This window comes from Pithys albifrons, chromosome 4 (assembly GCF_047495875.1).
Source record: "Pithys albifrons albifrons isolate INPA30051 chromosome 4, PitAlb_v1, whole genome shotgun sequence".
Classification (NCBI taxonomy): domain Eukaryota; kingdom Metazoa; phylum Chordata; class Aves; order Passeriformes; family Thamnophilidae; genus Pithys; species Pithys albifrons.
In genome coordinates this window covers 8,954,608-8,972,012 of record NC_092461.1, presented here as the reverse complement: position 1 = coordinate 8,972,012, position 17,405 = coordinate 8,954,608, and the positions used below count along the sequence as shown (strand labels likewise).

At 37.7% G+C, this 17,405-nt stretch overlaps 1 protein-coding gene across 1 annotated transcript in view; it reads left to right on the top strand.

Moving 5' to 3' along the window:
• Positions 1 to 17,405, top strand: part of GMDS (GDP-mannose 4,6-dehydratase) — a 409,845-nt gene that overhangs the window by 152,060 nt on the left and 240,380 nt on the right. The window contains exons 5-6 of the mRNA XM_071553354.1: positions 6,722 to 6,914; positions 7,799 to 7,903. Coding sequence (XP_071409455.1) covers positions 6,722 to 6,914; positions 7,799 to 7,903 — 298 coding nt within the window. The remainder of the gene's footprint in view (positions 1 to 6,721; positions 6,915 to 7,798; positions 7,904 to 17,405) is intronic.

Sequence of the window (17,405 nt, the reverse complement as noted above, 5' to 3'; positions counted from 1 at the left end):
TGTTGCCTTTTGACAGGGCTCTGAGCTATTGTCTTTTAATTCAGTGTGTTAAATTTTCTTAATTCACTAAAGGAGCTAGTTAATGATTGGAAGAATGCACAACCCGCGAATTGCCTGTTAGAGCTCTGTTCCAAACACAACTTTGAATAGATGGTCAAGGGCTAAGACAACTATAAAAGATATAGGAGGCTTTGTTTTATTAAAATGGAGAATGCATATTCCATTTTAAGGATTGTGTCACCAAAAGTTTGAAAATAATAGGCAACTGATGGTTCTTCTATGTCTCTTAACTGCTCAGGCATGTACCAGTGGGCTGCTTTAGAGGCAAAGGTGATGACCTTGAGAGCTGGATTTACAACAGCACCTGCAGTTTGCCAGGGAGGACTCACTTTCCAAAGCAACTGAATAATGCATCCAACTTTCTACCCCTCCTTATAGGGGGTTTGATAAATATGAACTTTTAACTATTCAGGGAATATTTCTCCATGCTTTGGGTTAATTCTTTTTTTTTTCTTTCTCTTTTCCTCACAACAAAAAGCAAGTAGCACTTTCCTAAGAGGGGGAAAAACCTGTCTTGATAATGCTTATTTCGGAGGGTTTGTATAAAGAACCTGATATTAATCAGGAGGAGACTTGTGAGGAAGATTTACACAAGCCAAATGAGAAATTGCCATATGAACATACACTGTGGAGTATGTTAGGATGCATCTTGCTCCTAATCGTTGCGTACTTTGGCTGCACAAAGAAAATTGTTGTAAAACTTGAAGAGAATCAAGGATCATTTCAAATCCCTAAACAGCAAAAAGCTTATTTTTGTGCTTTGGTTTGGGTCTTCACAGGTGAAGGTGAAATGGTGGCCCACTTCTATCAAACTTTTAACCACTTCAAGAAGTATCTGCAGTCACACAGCCTGCACAGTGTGACAAAGCTGCAGTGAAACTACACCACTAGGACCAGAATATAAGCACTGCTAGAGAAGCACATCTTTTGTCAGCTCTACTGATTATTCCTTTGCATCATGAATAACTTGAAAATCTAAGTTACCCAAGCTCTCTTACTGCAGCAATATTTTGAATTAATGCCTTGGACTAACATGAATTTTAGGAAACAATGTTGACTTCTGCTTCCACTTATAAAACTTTTTCTACTTGCAATAAGGTTATCAAATAACTCTAATTTTATACAGATCACTTTATATTTTCTGGTTTGCTAATGAGAGAACAGGGAAATAAATAGGAAAGAAGATAAACCTACAAAAGGCATGTTCATTGTATCCAGAATTTCAATCATTATTTTTAATTAATTTCTGTTTTTCTAAGTTGAATAGGGCTTTAAACCATAAAAAATACTGCTTAACAATAAGCAATTCAGAACTATTGAACTGCTTATTTTTCCTGTATAGCAAAATAAATAGTTGTTTGGGGAAATTTTGTATCTCTCAACTACTTGTGTTATTGGGTGGGAGGACAATGAGTTCAGCATTCATTATGACTTTAGAGGCCAGGAAGAAGAGAAATGGTCATATTCCCCTAGAAGTTTACCTGACATTTTTGTAGATAAACACCCCCTTGACACCACCCAGCTCCCCACAGATTCCTTAGATTTCCTAAAATCCCTAAGATTTTTTTTTCCAGTGTGTTAGGACTTTATAGGAATGCTTGGCCCATAATCTGCATTAGATTTAACAACTGGAATGTTATGCTTTACGTGCCCGTTCCTAGGGATTGAGCAGCTTGTTTACTGAGATGATGTGAGTGATCCCAGTGGTTTTTGTTGGCAGTGGAAGGCACACTGAATACTCAAAGCAAACAGAATTGATTTTAAAGAATACAAAAAAGTCACCACTGTGAAACTTGTGAGACTTGAAACATTCCTCAGCAGTTTTTCTGCTCTGTGATTTGCTTTTCAGGTCTGAACCTTTCTCAGTGACCTGATACATATCTTCTACTTTGATAAATCTCAAGAATCTACAGTAGGTTTTTTCAGGAGAGCAAAGATGCTTATTTTGATGTTCTAGTTGGGTTAGCCACCTTTCCTTTTACAGTGAAAGAATAATAATTTATGTTTATATGATCCTATTCCCTTCTGGGGCTCCACATAACCTTCCTTCTTAAAACACCAATCTCCCAGGAACCGCGTCTTCTGAAATTGAGAAGGCTGTAAGAAAGAGGTGAACTTTCAAATCATTATTTATGTTCCTTAGGTAGAGCTCTGAAGCATTTTCTGCTACCATACACTTTTTTTTTGGTTGAAAACTAATAGTTAATGTGATTGTAGCCCATCTGTTGGATTGTTCCAAATGACAAAACAGAGATGAAGTATCTCACAAAGCCAAACCTGGGTTTGATGATTTTCAGAATATCACCATTGCTGACAATGCAATAGTCAGAAACAATTATTATTAAATCTACAGTCTTGTATATAGTGTCTATATAGTTATAGACATGATAGGAATGTGGTCTTGTGGAGGATAAGACCCATATGTTTTCATTTAGATAATTTTCAGTAAGCTTTTAAATCTTGTTAAAGACTTTGCTAAGCTTGGTTTTGAATGATCAGTTGGGAAACATATTTAAAACATTGTTCTATTAAATTTCAAGGTCTTGTAGAGATTGAATCTGATGATTATAAAGAAAGAAAGAAATGGGAGGGAGCACAAGAGTTCAAATTCAAAAGGTGGAAACCACAAAACTTATTCTGATTGTAGCCACATGAAAGAGACATAATGTGGTTCAATGTATTCATATTGTGTCCTGTGATTCCAAAAGTGTTATAACTAATGAAACTATGCTTTTTTCAAGAAAATTTTACCATCTTATGGGTAACCCTTGCTGTGGAAATCTTTTTTGGACTAAAAATGTATTTGAAATGTACTAAATTAGGGAAGAATCCAGCAGTGAGGATACTCAATATATAGAATTCCCATATACATGAAGAGTTGATCTGCATTTTAGTATTCTTTGAGGAAATTCTGCAGGGTGTTCAGAACCTAAAAACCTGGAACTTAAAGTCGTTTTGACCAAGAATTTATGTGTCTCCTTATTGCTCTGTCCACTTTTAATGACACACTTATCACTACTTACTGAATGGAATAAATAGACATATCTGAAGAATATACTTTTACAGTATCTCCAGAGGTCAATAATGACAACTGGCAAAGCATGGTGTCCCCATTACACATGGGAAGGGAGTGCCAAGGGCACTCAGACTAACATGTTCCAAGTAGGCAGTTTCTCTTTTGTTGGTATGTCATGATTTCCCTTTATCACAAAGTCTGTCCAAAGAGGGGAAAAGTAGTACTGGATCCATGAAACATTCAGATTTAAGTTTCTGCCATTCAAAGAAGCTTATTTTCCTTATTCCAGTCATTACAAAAAGTCCTGGTATTTCCTTCAAAACAACTTATAGCTGCAGGTCTTGTTTTTTGCAGTTGATTGTAATGGATCATTTTGGATTTTTGAGGTAAGAATGGAGCATCTATCATGGGTAGCTAAATTAATAAAAGACTGTGTATATAGTTCATCCAAAGCATGATTAAGAACATTTCCATTAGGCTCTGACTCACCTCTGTCTTTATTGATGTACAGGAAGATAATCTACCTAATTCAAGCACTTAAGAAAGTTGTCATAAAGTAAATGGTTTGAAAACCCTCATCTGTAGGTCTTAGCTAAACTCTTTTTTTTCCCCTGGGTAAATGTTTAATCTTTTATGAAGCATGACTTGTTTTTAGCCTTCATACACCTGCCTTTCCAATCATTTCCATGATGCATCTACTTTCTCAGGTAGTTCCACTACAGAAGCTCAATGCACCAGCAAAGATTATTTTTATGAGTAACATCTGTTGAATCTGATTCTATATTTAGTTTCTAAAACTCAGTCTTTTTTTTTTGTTATGCATGCATATCAGTTGGCTCTCACACATCCCTTTTGATGAAATACTTGCTTTTTTTCTTTTTTTTTCTTTTACTCAGTCCAGTCTTTCTGCTGGTCTTACATAAATTAATGTGGGGGAAATAATGTGGTAAGGCATAACTTATCACCTTTTCCTGCTCTGCACTACTCTATCTCAAACTACTTAATTGATCTTGTATTTTATAAAACTCTTTTGCATTTTTAACTGTGAGTGAGAATCAAATTAAAATTTAGTTTGCTCTTATCTGTATTTGCAATGTTACAGCCCCTATTGTTACAGGTGTCTTAACAGTCCAGAATTTTTCGTGTTGGACGTTTTAGTGGATAAAACCATTTTTTTTTTCATGAATGCTATTCCGGTCTAACCTGCACTCCAAAATGAAATGATTTTAGTGGTCTGAGCCATGACCCTGGTGAACAACTGTCTGCATTACAAAACCCCCAAACAGGCACAAAACTGGTGATTTCTGCCTGGGGACACTCAGACCCAGTCAGTGTGGAGGCACAATTACCTCACACCCCAGGGAGTGGTTTTTTAGGTGAAGATTGAGGTCATTCATCAGGCAATTGGGAAAAGCATCTCTTGTGAAACTGGTCTCTGCATCACCCAGGAAGAGCATTTCCCAGTGCTGCTGCTGCAGCCTCATTGCTCCCTTTGGTTAAGAAGTTTTATAATCTGTGATCTCTTTGACTACCTCAGTTCCATGTGCTATTTACTTTGTAGTAGGATATGTAAGCAAAGATTTGCATTTCAGGGTGATGCTTTTAGCAGGTTATTTGTTGGAAACAATACCTTAATAGAGGTAAATTCTTGATTCTACCACAATTAGTGTTTTACCTTTCACTGGACAGCTGGGAGATATGGTTAATGTACTAATTAATATTCATTAGTGTATTATTGACAGTATCACCTATTCATTAAGATGTTTTCCTAAGTTACTCAGGCACTGAAGCTGAGAAACCTTAAGTGTCTGTCATCTTTGTCCTAAAGGGATTAAAACAAAAAATGCACAGCACTTCTTGGTAGATCAGTGCTCAATTTCATCTGGGTCATACCAGGTTAACAAGCCAAAGTATCAGGTTTTGGTTTGTGGGTTTTTTAATTTTGCTTTAAAAAAAAAAAAAGGTAAGGTTTGGTTTTGTTCATACCATTACCTGTGTGAGAGCCTTTTATGTTTGGAGAACAGTAACACAATTTAGATAATATTATACCTGTATTGAATTAAACAAAAGTGAAAATTGAAATTGTTTCACATCTGCTATGTATAAATAAACCTTAAAATTCTAGTGATCATAGGGAAAATGGCTTAACAAGAGAAATGAATACAGTATTATCTGTTTGAATCTGCAAAGATCCTAAAAAAAAAACCTGGTAAGTGACCGGTTCCCACTGGTTTCACTGCAACACCTCAGCTTGTCCAGCTGTGGTCATTTACCCTCTACTACATTAGCAGCTACCCTCTTACTGAAGACTAATGAGAAGGAAATCATGTATTTGTACTGTCTGATTTTGGTAGTGTCTCACTAACATCTAGTGTCTATCATGTAAGGAGACTGTAATGTTACCATCACTCTAAAGCTCATTCCTGATAGTCAATCAGCAGCCAGAGGGGATATAGGTAGAATAATTCTTTGGCTCAGGGCCATGGAGGAGATTACTCTAAAAGTCCATTCCCCTTTACTTTTTATAACATTGTCAGTATAAACAGGGAAGATTTTTTTTCAAAAACTAGCATGAGCAAAATCCCTGGCTTGGAGAGAGGATGTAGAGGGAGGAATGTGCCTCTGGGATGGGCACTGGTGAGAAAAAATTCTTCTGAGTCCAGGAGTTTTGCCAGAACATCCAGAAAACCAGCCTGTACCCACCAAGCAAAAAGAGTGAGCTTCCTTCTGAGCATGTTTTCTCCTGCCTGCAATTTGAGGTGGTCACAACACATCTCTTACCTTCAGCTTACTTTTTCCAGTTTTTTTTTTCCTCTGTAATTGCAAGGAAAAGAATTAATATATATTTTAAATACTCTGAAATCTTAGACTTGAGTATTGATTGTGGCATAGGCCACAAGACAAGGTTATCATAAAACTAACTGAGAAATACTGGAGTGGATGGGGAGAGCAAGAGGGTACCAGTATGCATGAGTTTATTATCATACTTTGAAGAATATGTCAGCTGGAGATGTCAGGTTTCTTCGAAATATCTCCACCCTTTGCTCTCACACTTCATCATCTCCCTAACCTCTGTGCAAAAGCTACAGCTCTGGTACACCTTGTACATGTGGTATTGGGAGACTTTTGATAGCAGATATTTCTAATCATCTCTGAACTTTGATGTCTGTATAAATTGCAAAACTTTGGATTTTGTTCAAAGTTTTTTGTTGTTTTTTTTAAATATATATGTTTGTGCTGTCATGCTGTCTGTCTAGCCTATTATTGTTTAAAAAATATATTTTGGGCAATTATAGCCAAATTCAAGTGTGTCAAAGATGTGAAGCCCAAATGAATGTTGTGAAAATTGGCAGCTGTGGAGATAAGAGTGCCTGATAATGTTCCCACTCTGGTGAGGCTTACGCCTGACTTCACATGGGAAAATAATCCCAGGGAACACCAGTCTTTTGGTTCTGCTATTTATGGAAATATTTATTCTTAGAAATCCTTTGAGGGTACTTTTGTAAACTGAGTATCTACTCTGTACAAAAGTGTCTAGATGGTCTGTGACAAGTGATGTATTACTTTGTTTGGAAGTGCATGATTATGGCATGTTCTGGTTTCCCCAGTAAAATTAGTGGGTTTTTATTTCTTTCTCTCCCCAAGATTTCTTTCGACCTCGCAGAATACACTGCTGACGTTGATGGGGTTGGCACTTTACGGCTCCTAGATGCTATTAAGACCTGTGGCCTTATCAACTCTGTGAAGTTCTACCAAGCCTCCACCAGTGAACTTTTTGGAAAAGTGCAAGAAATCCCGCAAAAGGAGACCACCCCTTTTTACCCAAGATCGCCTTATGGTGAGGATTGCTGATGGGGTGTGTGTGTGTGTGTAGTGTCTGTTCTCCCTGCTCATGTCTCAGGGCTGAAGTCATTTGTGTGTGAGATTAGAATGATGATAGAGCTAAAGTGACTAGACATGTCGAGAGGCATACCTTTATGAATTAGTATATAAGAACTATTTGCTGCCATTGCCTGGGGGTTGGAAATTAGCATCTCACTTCACAAGACCTTGTTCATTCAGCTCAGAAGTGAAGAGCTCTTGAAGAAGGGAGGGGGCGAGGGGAGAGGCAGAGTGACTCTTCCTTAACAAAGGGTTGTCAGGGACTGCTGAAGTGATAAGGTTTCATATTTTTCATTCCCTAAATGAAAAACTCCCAAGAGCTCACTTCTTCCTTCATGAACTCGCATGAAATTTGAAACACTTATAAAAGCAATGGGCATGGAGGACTTTGGTGATAAAGTTTCAAATCAATTTAAGTGTTAAGGCACCAGATTTTCGCTTTTATTCCTTCAAAGTAATTTTATTTTTGTTTTTTTTATTAACAGAGGTCACCACAGTGGTGTATTTCACACGCTCTGACTGTGTTAATTATATTGTAAACGAAAAAATGCTGTGCTTGAGTGTGCATAAGAAAACAAGTGAAAAAGTGCCCTAATGCTTCCTGGCCAGCTCAGAGGCTGCACAGAAAATGAGTATTTTTCCAGTCAGCTGCTGTTTATTGGGCTGATTTTTTTTCCATTTAAAATTTGACACATATGGTGAATTAATCAAATTCTAAAGCACTCTGCTGTTGAAATGTGGATTTTTACCTTGCATGTGAAATAGATGTGTATCTGTGTGTGTCTGAGCTGTGTCCAAGCTAAGTGGATATACAATAATGCTTCAAAATTAATTTTGTAGGGGCAGCAAAACTGTATGCCTACTGGATCGTGGTGAACTTCAGAGAAGCCTACAATCTCTTTGCTGTGAACGGCATCCTCTTCAATCATGAAAGCCCCAGGAGAGGTTAGGAAATCCTTGTGAACCTCTTCCCATCATCCACAGCTTTCATTTAAACTCGCCAGAATTCTGCAGGGAGAGTGTCAGGACTTGTAGCCTACTTGTGGCATTTAATGTAGCCCTTCTCACAGAGCCTACGGTACAGCAGCTTTCCCTTTCAAGCATCAAATTCCATTTTGTAGCCCTCTGATGCTGAAGGGAGGCTTGTATACCTGATTTTGTGTATCAAAAGAGGGATACTGCAATAACATAACATCCCTGAGTTCTCTTTCCCTCTTGATAATAAGTTAAGGCTAAAATCTTAAAATGACACATTAAAAAGGGCAGGTTTTCTAAACATTTAGTTGGGCAGCTACATAAACAGATGCAATTTCAGGTGTGACATGTTCAAGATTTTTATTTGCATATAAATGTCAAATTGGGAGGCAGAAATAATACATGCTTTTAATTCATAAGACTAATGAGTTCAGCCTGGTACATTTTGAAAAAAAATTGAATTATGGCCCATACCTTATGACAAGATGGCTTTTAACACATGGCTTTAAAATGCCTTTCAGTTTAATCCTTAATAGCAATGCAGCTTAAATTCCACTTAATCATCCCTTTTCCGCTTACAGTACTTTATGAACAATTAATGCTGGTATTTTGAGTAAGAGTCCATGGTTGATTAAAAGTCTCTTTTACAATGACAGTTTTCCTCTGCCCTTTAAGTAGTGTGACTGTAGAAAACACTCTAAAATTAAAATTTTATATTAGCACAGAAAAACAGATTCTCAGTGCAGAAGCCTTTTGTTGTGGTCTGTTTCTAAATGAAAAATAAATTCAAGTTTTACAGGAATGCAATTATATAAATTATAGCCTGGCAAAAAATATAAGAATTTTAATCATACTTACAAATATAAAATAGACTATAATTGTAATGTAGTTTAAAAGAAAAGAAAAAAAAAAAGAAGAGAAAAAAGGAGTCAATGTCAATAGGATTTAAATATTGATTTCAATCTTTGGGAGTCACAGCTGCAAAACCTCCTCATGCACTGGGTAGGCAGCACTTACAGCAAATGGTGCATCAAATTCCTGGTGGTAAAGTTGCTGCATCTCTTCACCGAAGCAAATGACAGCACGAGTTCAAAATTAAAAGAGATTCAAATTTACTGGATTGTTTCATTTAGAAGCCCTAATACTTTGCTTTCTATTAAAGAGTCTACTGAGGTATATTCCCAGTGCACTGTGAACTGATGTCCAAATTGCTCTGAGTTATTACTATGTAATTAAAACATTCTGACCAACATAAAAAGTGAGAGAATATACAACAACTAATATTTGCTTTCCACGAGTTCTCATAACACTGAGGAGCTACAAGATGAGATGGAAATTATGCGAACTCATTTGCCATTTGTGCTGCTCCTCTGTAGAGTGCTGCTGTTTTGAAGGAGGAAAACTTCAGTACTCATTGCTATTTTGTCCTTCTTTGACACTCCTACTATGGAGTTTCCAATGTGAAGTCCTGTTCAGCACATTTAATGGCCCTGTGGAGAACCCAAGTCTGTGCTTTGGAGCCTCAGCTGTACTTTTCATTGTGTCTATGTGCTGGGGACAGTTTTAAGCCCCTTACTCCATGAACTGGAATCTTGTCCTAGAAATGGTTTCAGTTGCTCTCTTTGCCTTAGCAGGAGTACATGCCATGAAAACAACTCAAACCACAGCCCAGTGCCTTTTGCATATTTTTTATGGTACAAAGTCTAAAAACTATACAGGTGAGAAAGTGGAAGAAAAGTAGTTTTGAACTTGTTTCTCGATAGCCATTCATCACTTTCCTAATATTTTTGAAGACTACAAGGGCACTTTGGGAGAAAAAGCATTTAACTGGGATTTCCAATTCCTATGCAGAGAGGCTAATATACATGAAAGTTTTAAAATGCCTTATGGTTTGGTCTTTTTTCTACTGATTTCAGAGACTGGGAATACCTAAATAAACCAGCACATCTTTTCTTCCAGTATTACATGCCATCATTCAAGTTGGTTTGGCATTACATTGAATGGATCAAATACAACATCCCATTGGTGGTGATACTATATGCATCTTAATGCCCGGGAATCAGAGAAGAGCAGAATTTTGTGGCAGTGCCACTTGCTGAGGTGCAGAGTTGGTCAAAGGACATGGAACTGTTGCTGCAAGTCCAGAGGAAGGCCATGAAGTTGATAAGAGGACTGGAGCACCTCCCCTACAAAGACAGGCTGAGAAAGTTGTGTCTGTTCAGCCTGGAAAGGAGAAGTTTGCATGGAGACATTATAGCAACCTTCCAATATCTGAAGGGGGCCTACAGGAAAGCTGGAGAGGGACTCAGTGATGATCTGTACTGATATGACAAGGAGAAATGGGTACAAATTGATAGAGGGGAAGTTTAGATAATAAGAAGAAATTTTTTAGTGTGAGGATGCTTAGACATGGAACAGGCCTGAGAGAAGTTGTGGATGCCCCAAGCTGGCAGTGTGCAAAGCCAGGTTGGAAAAGGCATTGAGCAACCTGGTCTAGTGGATGTCCCTGCCCATGGCAGAGGGGTTTAAAACTAGGTGATCTTTAAGGTCTCTTCCAACTCCTTAACTTTCTATGATTCTAAGATCAGTCCTGGCAGACAGTGCATATCTGAAGTGTTAACCATAGTTCTGAAAATTTATGTAGGCTTCCTGCAGTGAATGCATTTATAGGAAAAGACTGTGAAGAGACAAACCCCAGTATTTCTTGTAGGCAGAGATCCATGAGGCGTGCTGCAATGTAAGGCAATGTTAAGGGTGAACAGAATGCATTTTTCATACCTGGAAGGCTGAATTGTGGACTGTGATCAAATACAGAAGTATTTGTAATTGAAGTACCAGTACTCATGGTGAAGGATGGCAAATTCAGTTGTCTGCCAAGTGGCTTTTAGAAGCTGATCACTGATGTTGAATTGAACAGAGAATTGTAAAGAGTTTGTTTCATTATCTGTGTTGTAAATGAGTTCTTTAGAGTCACTCAAATAATCACCTTAAAAGGTATTAGCAAAAATGGTTTTAATATGAATTTATAAAAGTGTGACTTAACAAGTTTGATGGTTCACTCTATTACTTACTATATGGGTGAAAGGTACAAAGGAAAATTGAGTTAGAACCAATTTAGAATGATTTGCACAGAGACTGAAGGCACTAAAGTGTAAGGGAGACCCACTGAGTCATGAGGTTCAAGGTGCGCCTCCTTGCTTTTTAAGCTCCTTGTGGAACTTAGGTGCAGGTAGTTGCAGTCCTAGTCTCAGACCTGTACAATAGTTTATTTCTAAAGGAATTAATAATTTCATTCATTCATTAGTATTGATGAATTAGCATGCTGTCAGCAACTTACTGAGCATCCATTATGAATAAGGGATCTCTCCACCTTGGGTGAGAAGGATCTCTCAGGCCTAGATAAGGAATCTCAGACCTTGAGATGGGTCACAGATCAAGGGAAGAGACACTGCCATGAACTCCGGTTGCAATTTAAAGGGAACTCAAACTGAACTTATCCAAAGTTCTGTCATTAGTAGAAAGGTCTCACTGGCTCAAGGGACAACCCTGAGAGGCCTCCTAACTCACGTAGAGCACTGCCACACTGCCTAGCAGGGAGAGCTCAAAGGCGGCTCATTTAGGCTGTCATCTTTATGGGATAAAATGGTTGGCTTCTAGTCAAAGAGCATGTGATGGGAAAGGTATGCATGAGATCTTTGATACCCACAACTTTCTTTGCTCCTCCATGACTGAATCTTGGAAAAAACACGCACTATTCATGAGTTCCAAGTTCATGTGCATTGATGCACCGTGGGTCACTCTGGCCCTTTGTGGGTTTCCTGAAGTTCTTGGCCCAGCTACAGCTCAGGCATTCACCTTCTTTGGAGCCTGTATTAAACTATTGCTAGTCTGGTTAAGGGGGTCAAGTGCATCTGTGACAATCCCTCTTTATGCAGTGTTCAGGTATTGTACTATTGGGGCAGCAATACACAAACGTTCTGAAAATAAGAACCGTCTAATCTCAAGAGCTGCTTCCCTGTGAAAGGAGTTTAAGAATGTACACTTCTTACTTTAGAATGCCAATTCTTCCTCTGAGCCTTCCAGTTTAAACTCAGAAAAGGAGCACCAGTAGTTAATCTCATGTAGCCTGTATAGTAATAGGGAAGTCTACACAGAGTTCATGAGGGTAAAGAGTGCTTAAGTCTAATATAAGAGGTTTCATATTTCTCAAAATCACAAAGGCTTGAGAGAAGTGCTGGCTTTGAGGACATTTGGTTTTCTACTTTTATTATCTTGCTCTATAAGAAAAAGACTGTAACAGGAGGAGTTCTTAAGATGTGGTGCCATACTGTAAAGCTGAACTCAAGTTTGCTGTGTGGGCTTTCTTTTTAAGTATGATGTTTCATGTTCTGACAGTCAGTGATTTTACAAAAACACCAGTGATAAATTCCAGGTTGGCTGAACCCGCTGCCTGAGCCTTACATCTTAATTTGGGAATAGCACAGTGTTATTAAATTGCACAAGTACTTAGGTCCATACTCAAGAGATACATGTGTATGTAACAGCAGAAAATATTATCTAAAATTTAATATGAAGTAAAATTGGTGGCTATGTTAGACTAATCTTAATAAAATATACATCTACTTTGAGCCTTTCTGTAGTATTTTCCTCTCTATTATTTTCTTTATATTATACATACTGCCTTTCATTTGATTCCTCTTGCATTTCACTTAGTCACTTTTACAGTTTTGTAAGATGAAATAGTCACTTTTTGACCAGTACATACTTCTCAGCTCACATAAATCAACACAGCTGCACTGAAGTGAATAGGGTCATGTTGATTTATGCCAGCTGAGGGTCTGGCATAGTACTTCTAGTAATGGTCTGGTAATGTAAGATAAGCATGACTTGCTTCCTTTGGGGAAAAGACCTGTATTAGCAGTATACCTTGCTAAAGCTGATTTCTTCAGTTACTTTCATCAATTTTATCCAAGTATAGCTCAAGTGTTTCCTGATTTATGATAATGTCAAGGTGAGTGGGATCTTCCATTTCTGAAGCTTATTTGTTGTCTAAGTGTGACAGTAGCTGAAAAGCAATATGCTCTACAGTAGTAGTAAGCTACAAGGTGGCCTCTGTTTCCAAAAATGACAAATAAATGAAAGTCTAAAAAACTTTTCCAGAATGCTGCTTCCCCACCCCCTCCCCAGGTCAACATTATGGGATACCAAATGGCCATCAACTTTCTGGGGGTGGCTGAACATGTCTCCCAGTATTATTATTGTGGAAATGTGTGCCCTATAGCAATATTTGAAAGATAATTCTGTTCAGTGAGATGGCAGTTTGACAGTGAAAAAGTGAGGCAATTAGCAAGTCTAGTTTTCAGGAAAACTGGTGCGTGATCCAAACCTTTTTTACTTCATTGGAAAGACTCCTCTTCTTTTGTTGAGCTCTGGATCTCACTAATATCTTCTCTTCTGAGTGAGAGAGCAAACTACTTGTTGACAGTGTCATTTGTTTCTTCCCAGATTAGCCCTTACTGTTTTTATTCCTCAGCACTGTGTAAGAGGTTTTCTCAGGTTTGCAAGACATGCCTTTGGATGTCAGAGATAACTTTCTGATTTGGTTAACCACTTCATTGCTTGCCTCAACTGATCCTAATCTGCCAAGATGTACAAACATGTACAGCATGTTTCCTGACAAAACGCAACAGAAGTTTTGTTTGTTTTTTGTTGCCTTTTTTTCCCCTAAGTAATACTTTGCCTCCACACATGACATCATTGTGTAGATCATTCTGTAGGGAATTTTTGTTTGTCTGATACCAGCCCTGGTAAAGCAGTTGTCATCAGACCATTGCTGTATAGCCAGAGGGAAAGGATACAACTGCTCATTTCTGTGATCTCTTTCAGCCAGGGAGGAAATGGCTAGGTGTTAGATTGCAGGCTGAACATTGTCAAAATACATGTAGTAAGATTAAAATGAAAAGAAATCGTGATTTAAAGAGAATGGGGAGTGTTCTTTGCTTTTATTGTGCATCTGGATCTATGTTTGCCAGGGAAAGGGGGTAAGAGTTTTTCCTACTGACTGTAAATATATCTGGGTATCTTTTGAATTTATGTTTTGGTTATCTTTTTTTTTAATCACCTTAGAGTTTCTCTTTACCCTGTATTTCATAGAGAAGGAAGAAGCAGATGGTGACATCTGCTACTGACTTTCACAAGAATCTGTACAATCCTTACTGTAACAGCTGCTCTTCTGCATCTACTATATAAAGATGTAGTCAACATCTGCCAGATTCCCCTTTCTCATTTCTGTGGTTGAGGCTAATTGCAAGTCTGCTGACACACTTTCAGTGCAAGAGAAACTTGGTCAACCTAGTCCTGTTGAAAATACTAAGCACTTTTGCTGATGTCTTTTTGGTAAGCTGAGGCCTGTGAAAGACTTAAGTGTGTAAAACTTTGTGCAGAGCTACGTCTCTTTCATTTAATACAAAATCTCCCAACCCACGAGTATATCTGAATAGGAAATTCAGCTGAGTGTTGCCTGTGACTTTCTCACTCCTTGCTGGATGAGAAGAATGCAGGCTGGCCAGTATCATCAGGGATCATCTGCCTAGCACATTGAAAACTTGATGGCAAGGTACCATGGCCAATGTAAAAGGAGTTACTCAGACAGTTGTGTGCTATAGGGCAGCCAAGATCATTTCATGCTTTTTAGTTTGCGTGTTTCAACAGAGAAAGCATGCAGTGTCCTGAAGACATACATTCTTACTGCCTTTTTCTCCCTGCTGCGAGACTGATCCTGCTAAGTGATCCATGCAGGTGTTTCCTTATCTACACAGGCAGTCAAACATCAGTGGGGATAAATGTGGGCATTAGGGTCTACTTGCACTGAGGGATTTGCAGTAATATTAACTGTAATAATAGAAAATTGCCAGGTAATACCTTTCTGTTGTTTTACTTGAGTACATGTGTTTTCCCCTTGAAGAAGCTCTAAGTGAACTAAGTGAATTTGGTTAATTATGGCAATGTTGAACCTGCTACTGACCACTTAGTACAAATCAGTCAAGGCACATCACAGTACATAGAGATTTTTGTCTAATTCTTATGTTGCTAACAAGCCCTATTGTAGTTCTAGTGTCACTTTGCTAGTGCTAGCCAATACTGATAGAGGAAGGCAGTGTAATCACACCAAAATATGAGTGGGTTTGCCTCCATGAGCTTGTGTTTTCAAAGGAGTACCAGACATCTGAAATAAGAACTAAAGGCTGAGACCATTTCTGCATGCCCCTACCTTTGGGCATACAGATAATCCAGGCCAGCACCATGGAACTTGTCACGTGCAGGAACAAAATATTCATTTATATGAACTGAATCAGGATATAAAAGGATATTTTTCTCAACTGAGTCACTGATGAAGAAAGATGCTGTGTTTAACTGTCTAATTACTGAAATATTTCATTTCGGTCTTTTCAAAAATAGTCTGTGGAAATCTTTCCCATCGCTCTCTTTATTTTTTTTCCCTTTCCAATCTCAAAGTAGCCCTGATTCTACACTTCTCTATCTGATACACTTTTCTGGAGTCTATCCCCAGTTTATCTAAGTAGTTACAGATATGGCTTGTACAAAAACTAAGTAATTTCTTGCCTGTGGGTTTAGATTTTTTTGAACAGCTGCATTCACAACCAGATCATTCCTTGAGTAAATTATTGTCTTATCAGATGCATCTTTTGTCATTAAATTATATGCTCCCTTGTGGCTTATACTGTGTTGAGAAGGAAGTAGATTACAGTTTTTGCTATTTTCCATGATTGATTTTGATTTTTTTTTTAATCTTTGCAAAAAAAGGCAGAGCATCCCTTCAATTTACAAAATGTCAAAACTATTAAATGTAGAAAACCTTACCATATAATCCTTAATATTACAACGTTTCCCAAGTTATATTAACATATATCAGTATTACTTTCTTAAACTAAAATTTGCACATTTTTGTTTTGTTTTGTTTTGTTTTTTTATCTATTGAAATATCAACCCAATATTTTGAAATAACGGGTTATGGAAGTTATGAAAGTCAGCAATGGGAAACAGAGTGGCATAGCATATATCTCACCTATTATGCTATTATGTCTCCACTAATGTACAAACCTGTACCAAAATTTTTAGAAATCATGGGGTTTGGTTTCCCTATTTTTGCTCCTTTTTTACATTTATTTCCCTCCAGGCAAAACACAATGGAAAATGTGATCATTCTGCACTTCTTTCTTATTTATAAATGAGAACATGAAGTGAAATAAAGGCAAGAACTGTGAGGTTTGCATCTTGCGTTTTACAAACAAGCTTAAAGTGAATGCAGATTTTGCAGAAGGTCAGAAGAACAAAACTGATTTCAGCAGAAGTCCATTTAGCCAAATTATCCCATTTCCCTTGCTGGAACACTAAAGGAAGTAAAGGAGACAATATAAAGACAGAGTGATCATCTCAGGTCCTTGGTAGCTGATGGCTGAGAGACCATAACGTGAAAGATGTGTTCGCCTAATCCAGGGCTCTGTGGGAGCCCAGTCCAAGCTGCTGCATGTGAGATCCTCTCTGAAGGAAAACCCTTCAGCTGGTAATAAGACTTCCTTGGAATGCATAGGTAAGTCATAGTTCAGTTGTACCCAGAGCCTGTGACAAGGGAGCATTTTGCAGGATACAATTTCCCCAGATATGGAGACTCAGTCAACTGCTTCTGTATTTCTTGATTTTGTCAAGAAATTCCTTGAGCCGTTTTTTCTTGCAGTTGCATCTACATGATTGTTTTGTTCTATTGTGTTTCACTAAGATTTCCTCCTGCATTTTGCTCTCAAATTTAAATACCATTGTATTCTGAATCAGTCAGAGGCAAGAAAGGAAAAACAATCACATAAAGAGCAAAGGTCATTATTGCAAGAGGTGTTGCATGAATGAATCTATCTTACATTGTTGATATGCTATAAGTGATGAATGTTTAGTATTTTAGTCACTGTATTATTTCCTAAACTTCTGAAGACTTGTGTCTTACTATGATTATTCATATAAATTCTCTCAAATATATACATTTCTTATGTGATATCCTAATGTACTGCTTTGTCTTCTTCCTAATATGTTATTCAACATCAATGATGCCAATATGCCCCTCAGAGTATGAGATAAAGACCATTAGAAATTGCTTATGGCCCATCCTCAGAGTCCTGGGTATCACTACAGAGTTGCTATTATTTTAAAAGTAAATGCCTTAAAAATGCATATTGTTTGAGAAAGTTATTTGAAATCAATCTGCCAAGCCATTTCAGATATGCCAAACTGAACAGGAGACACTCTAATTCACAATAAAACAGTTTCACCATTAGTGGTTCAAAAAACACTGCAGAAGGAAATGTCAACTAATTATTCTGCAATAAAATCATCAGGATTCATTAGAAACAAATGAGTGAGAAATGCAATGTGATGAGATGTCACCTCTGACCCCACATAGGGG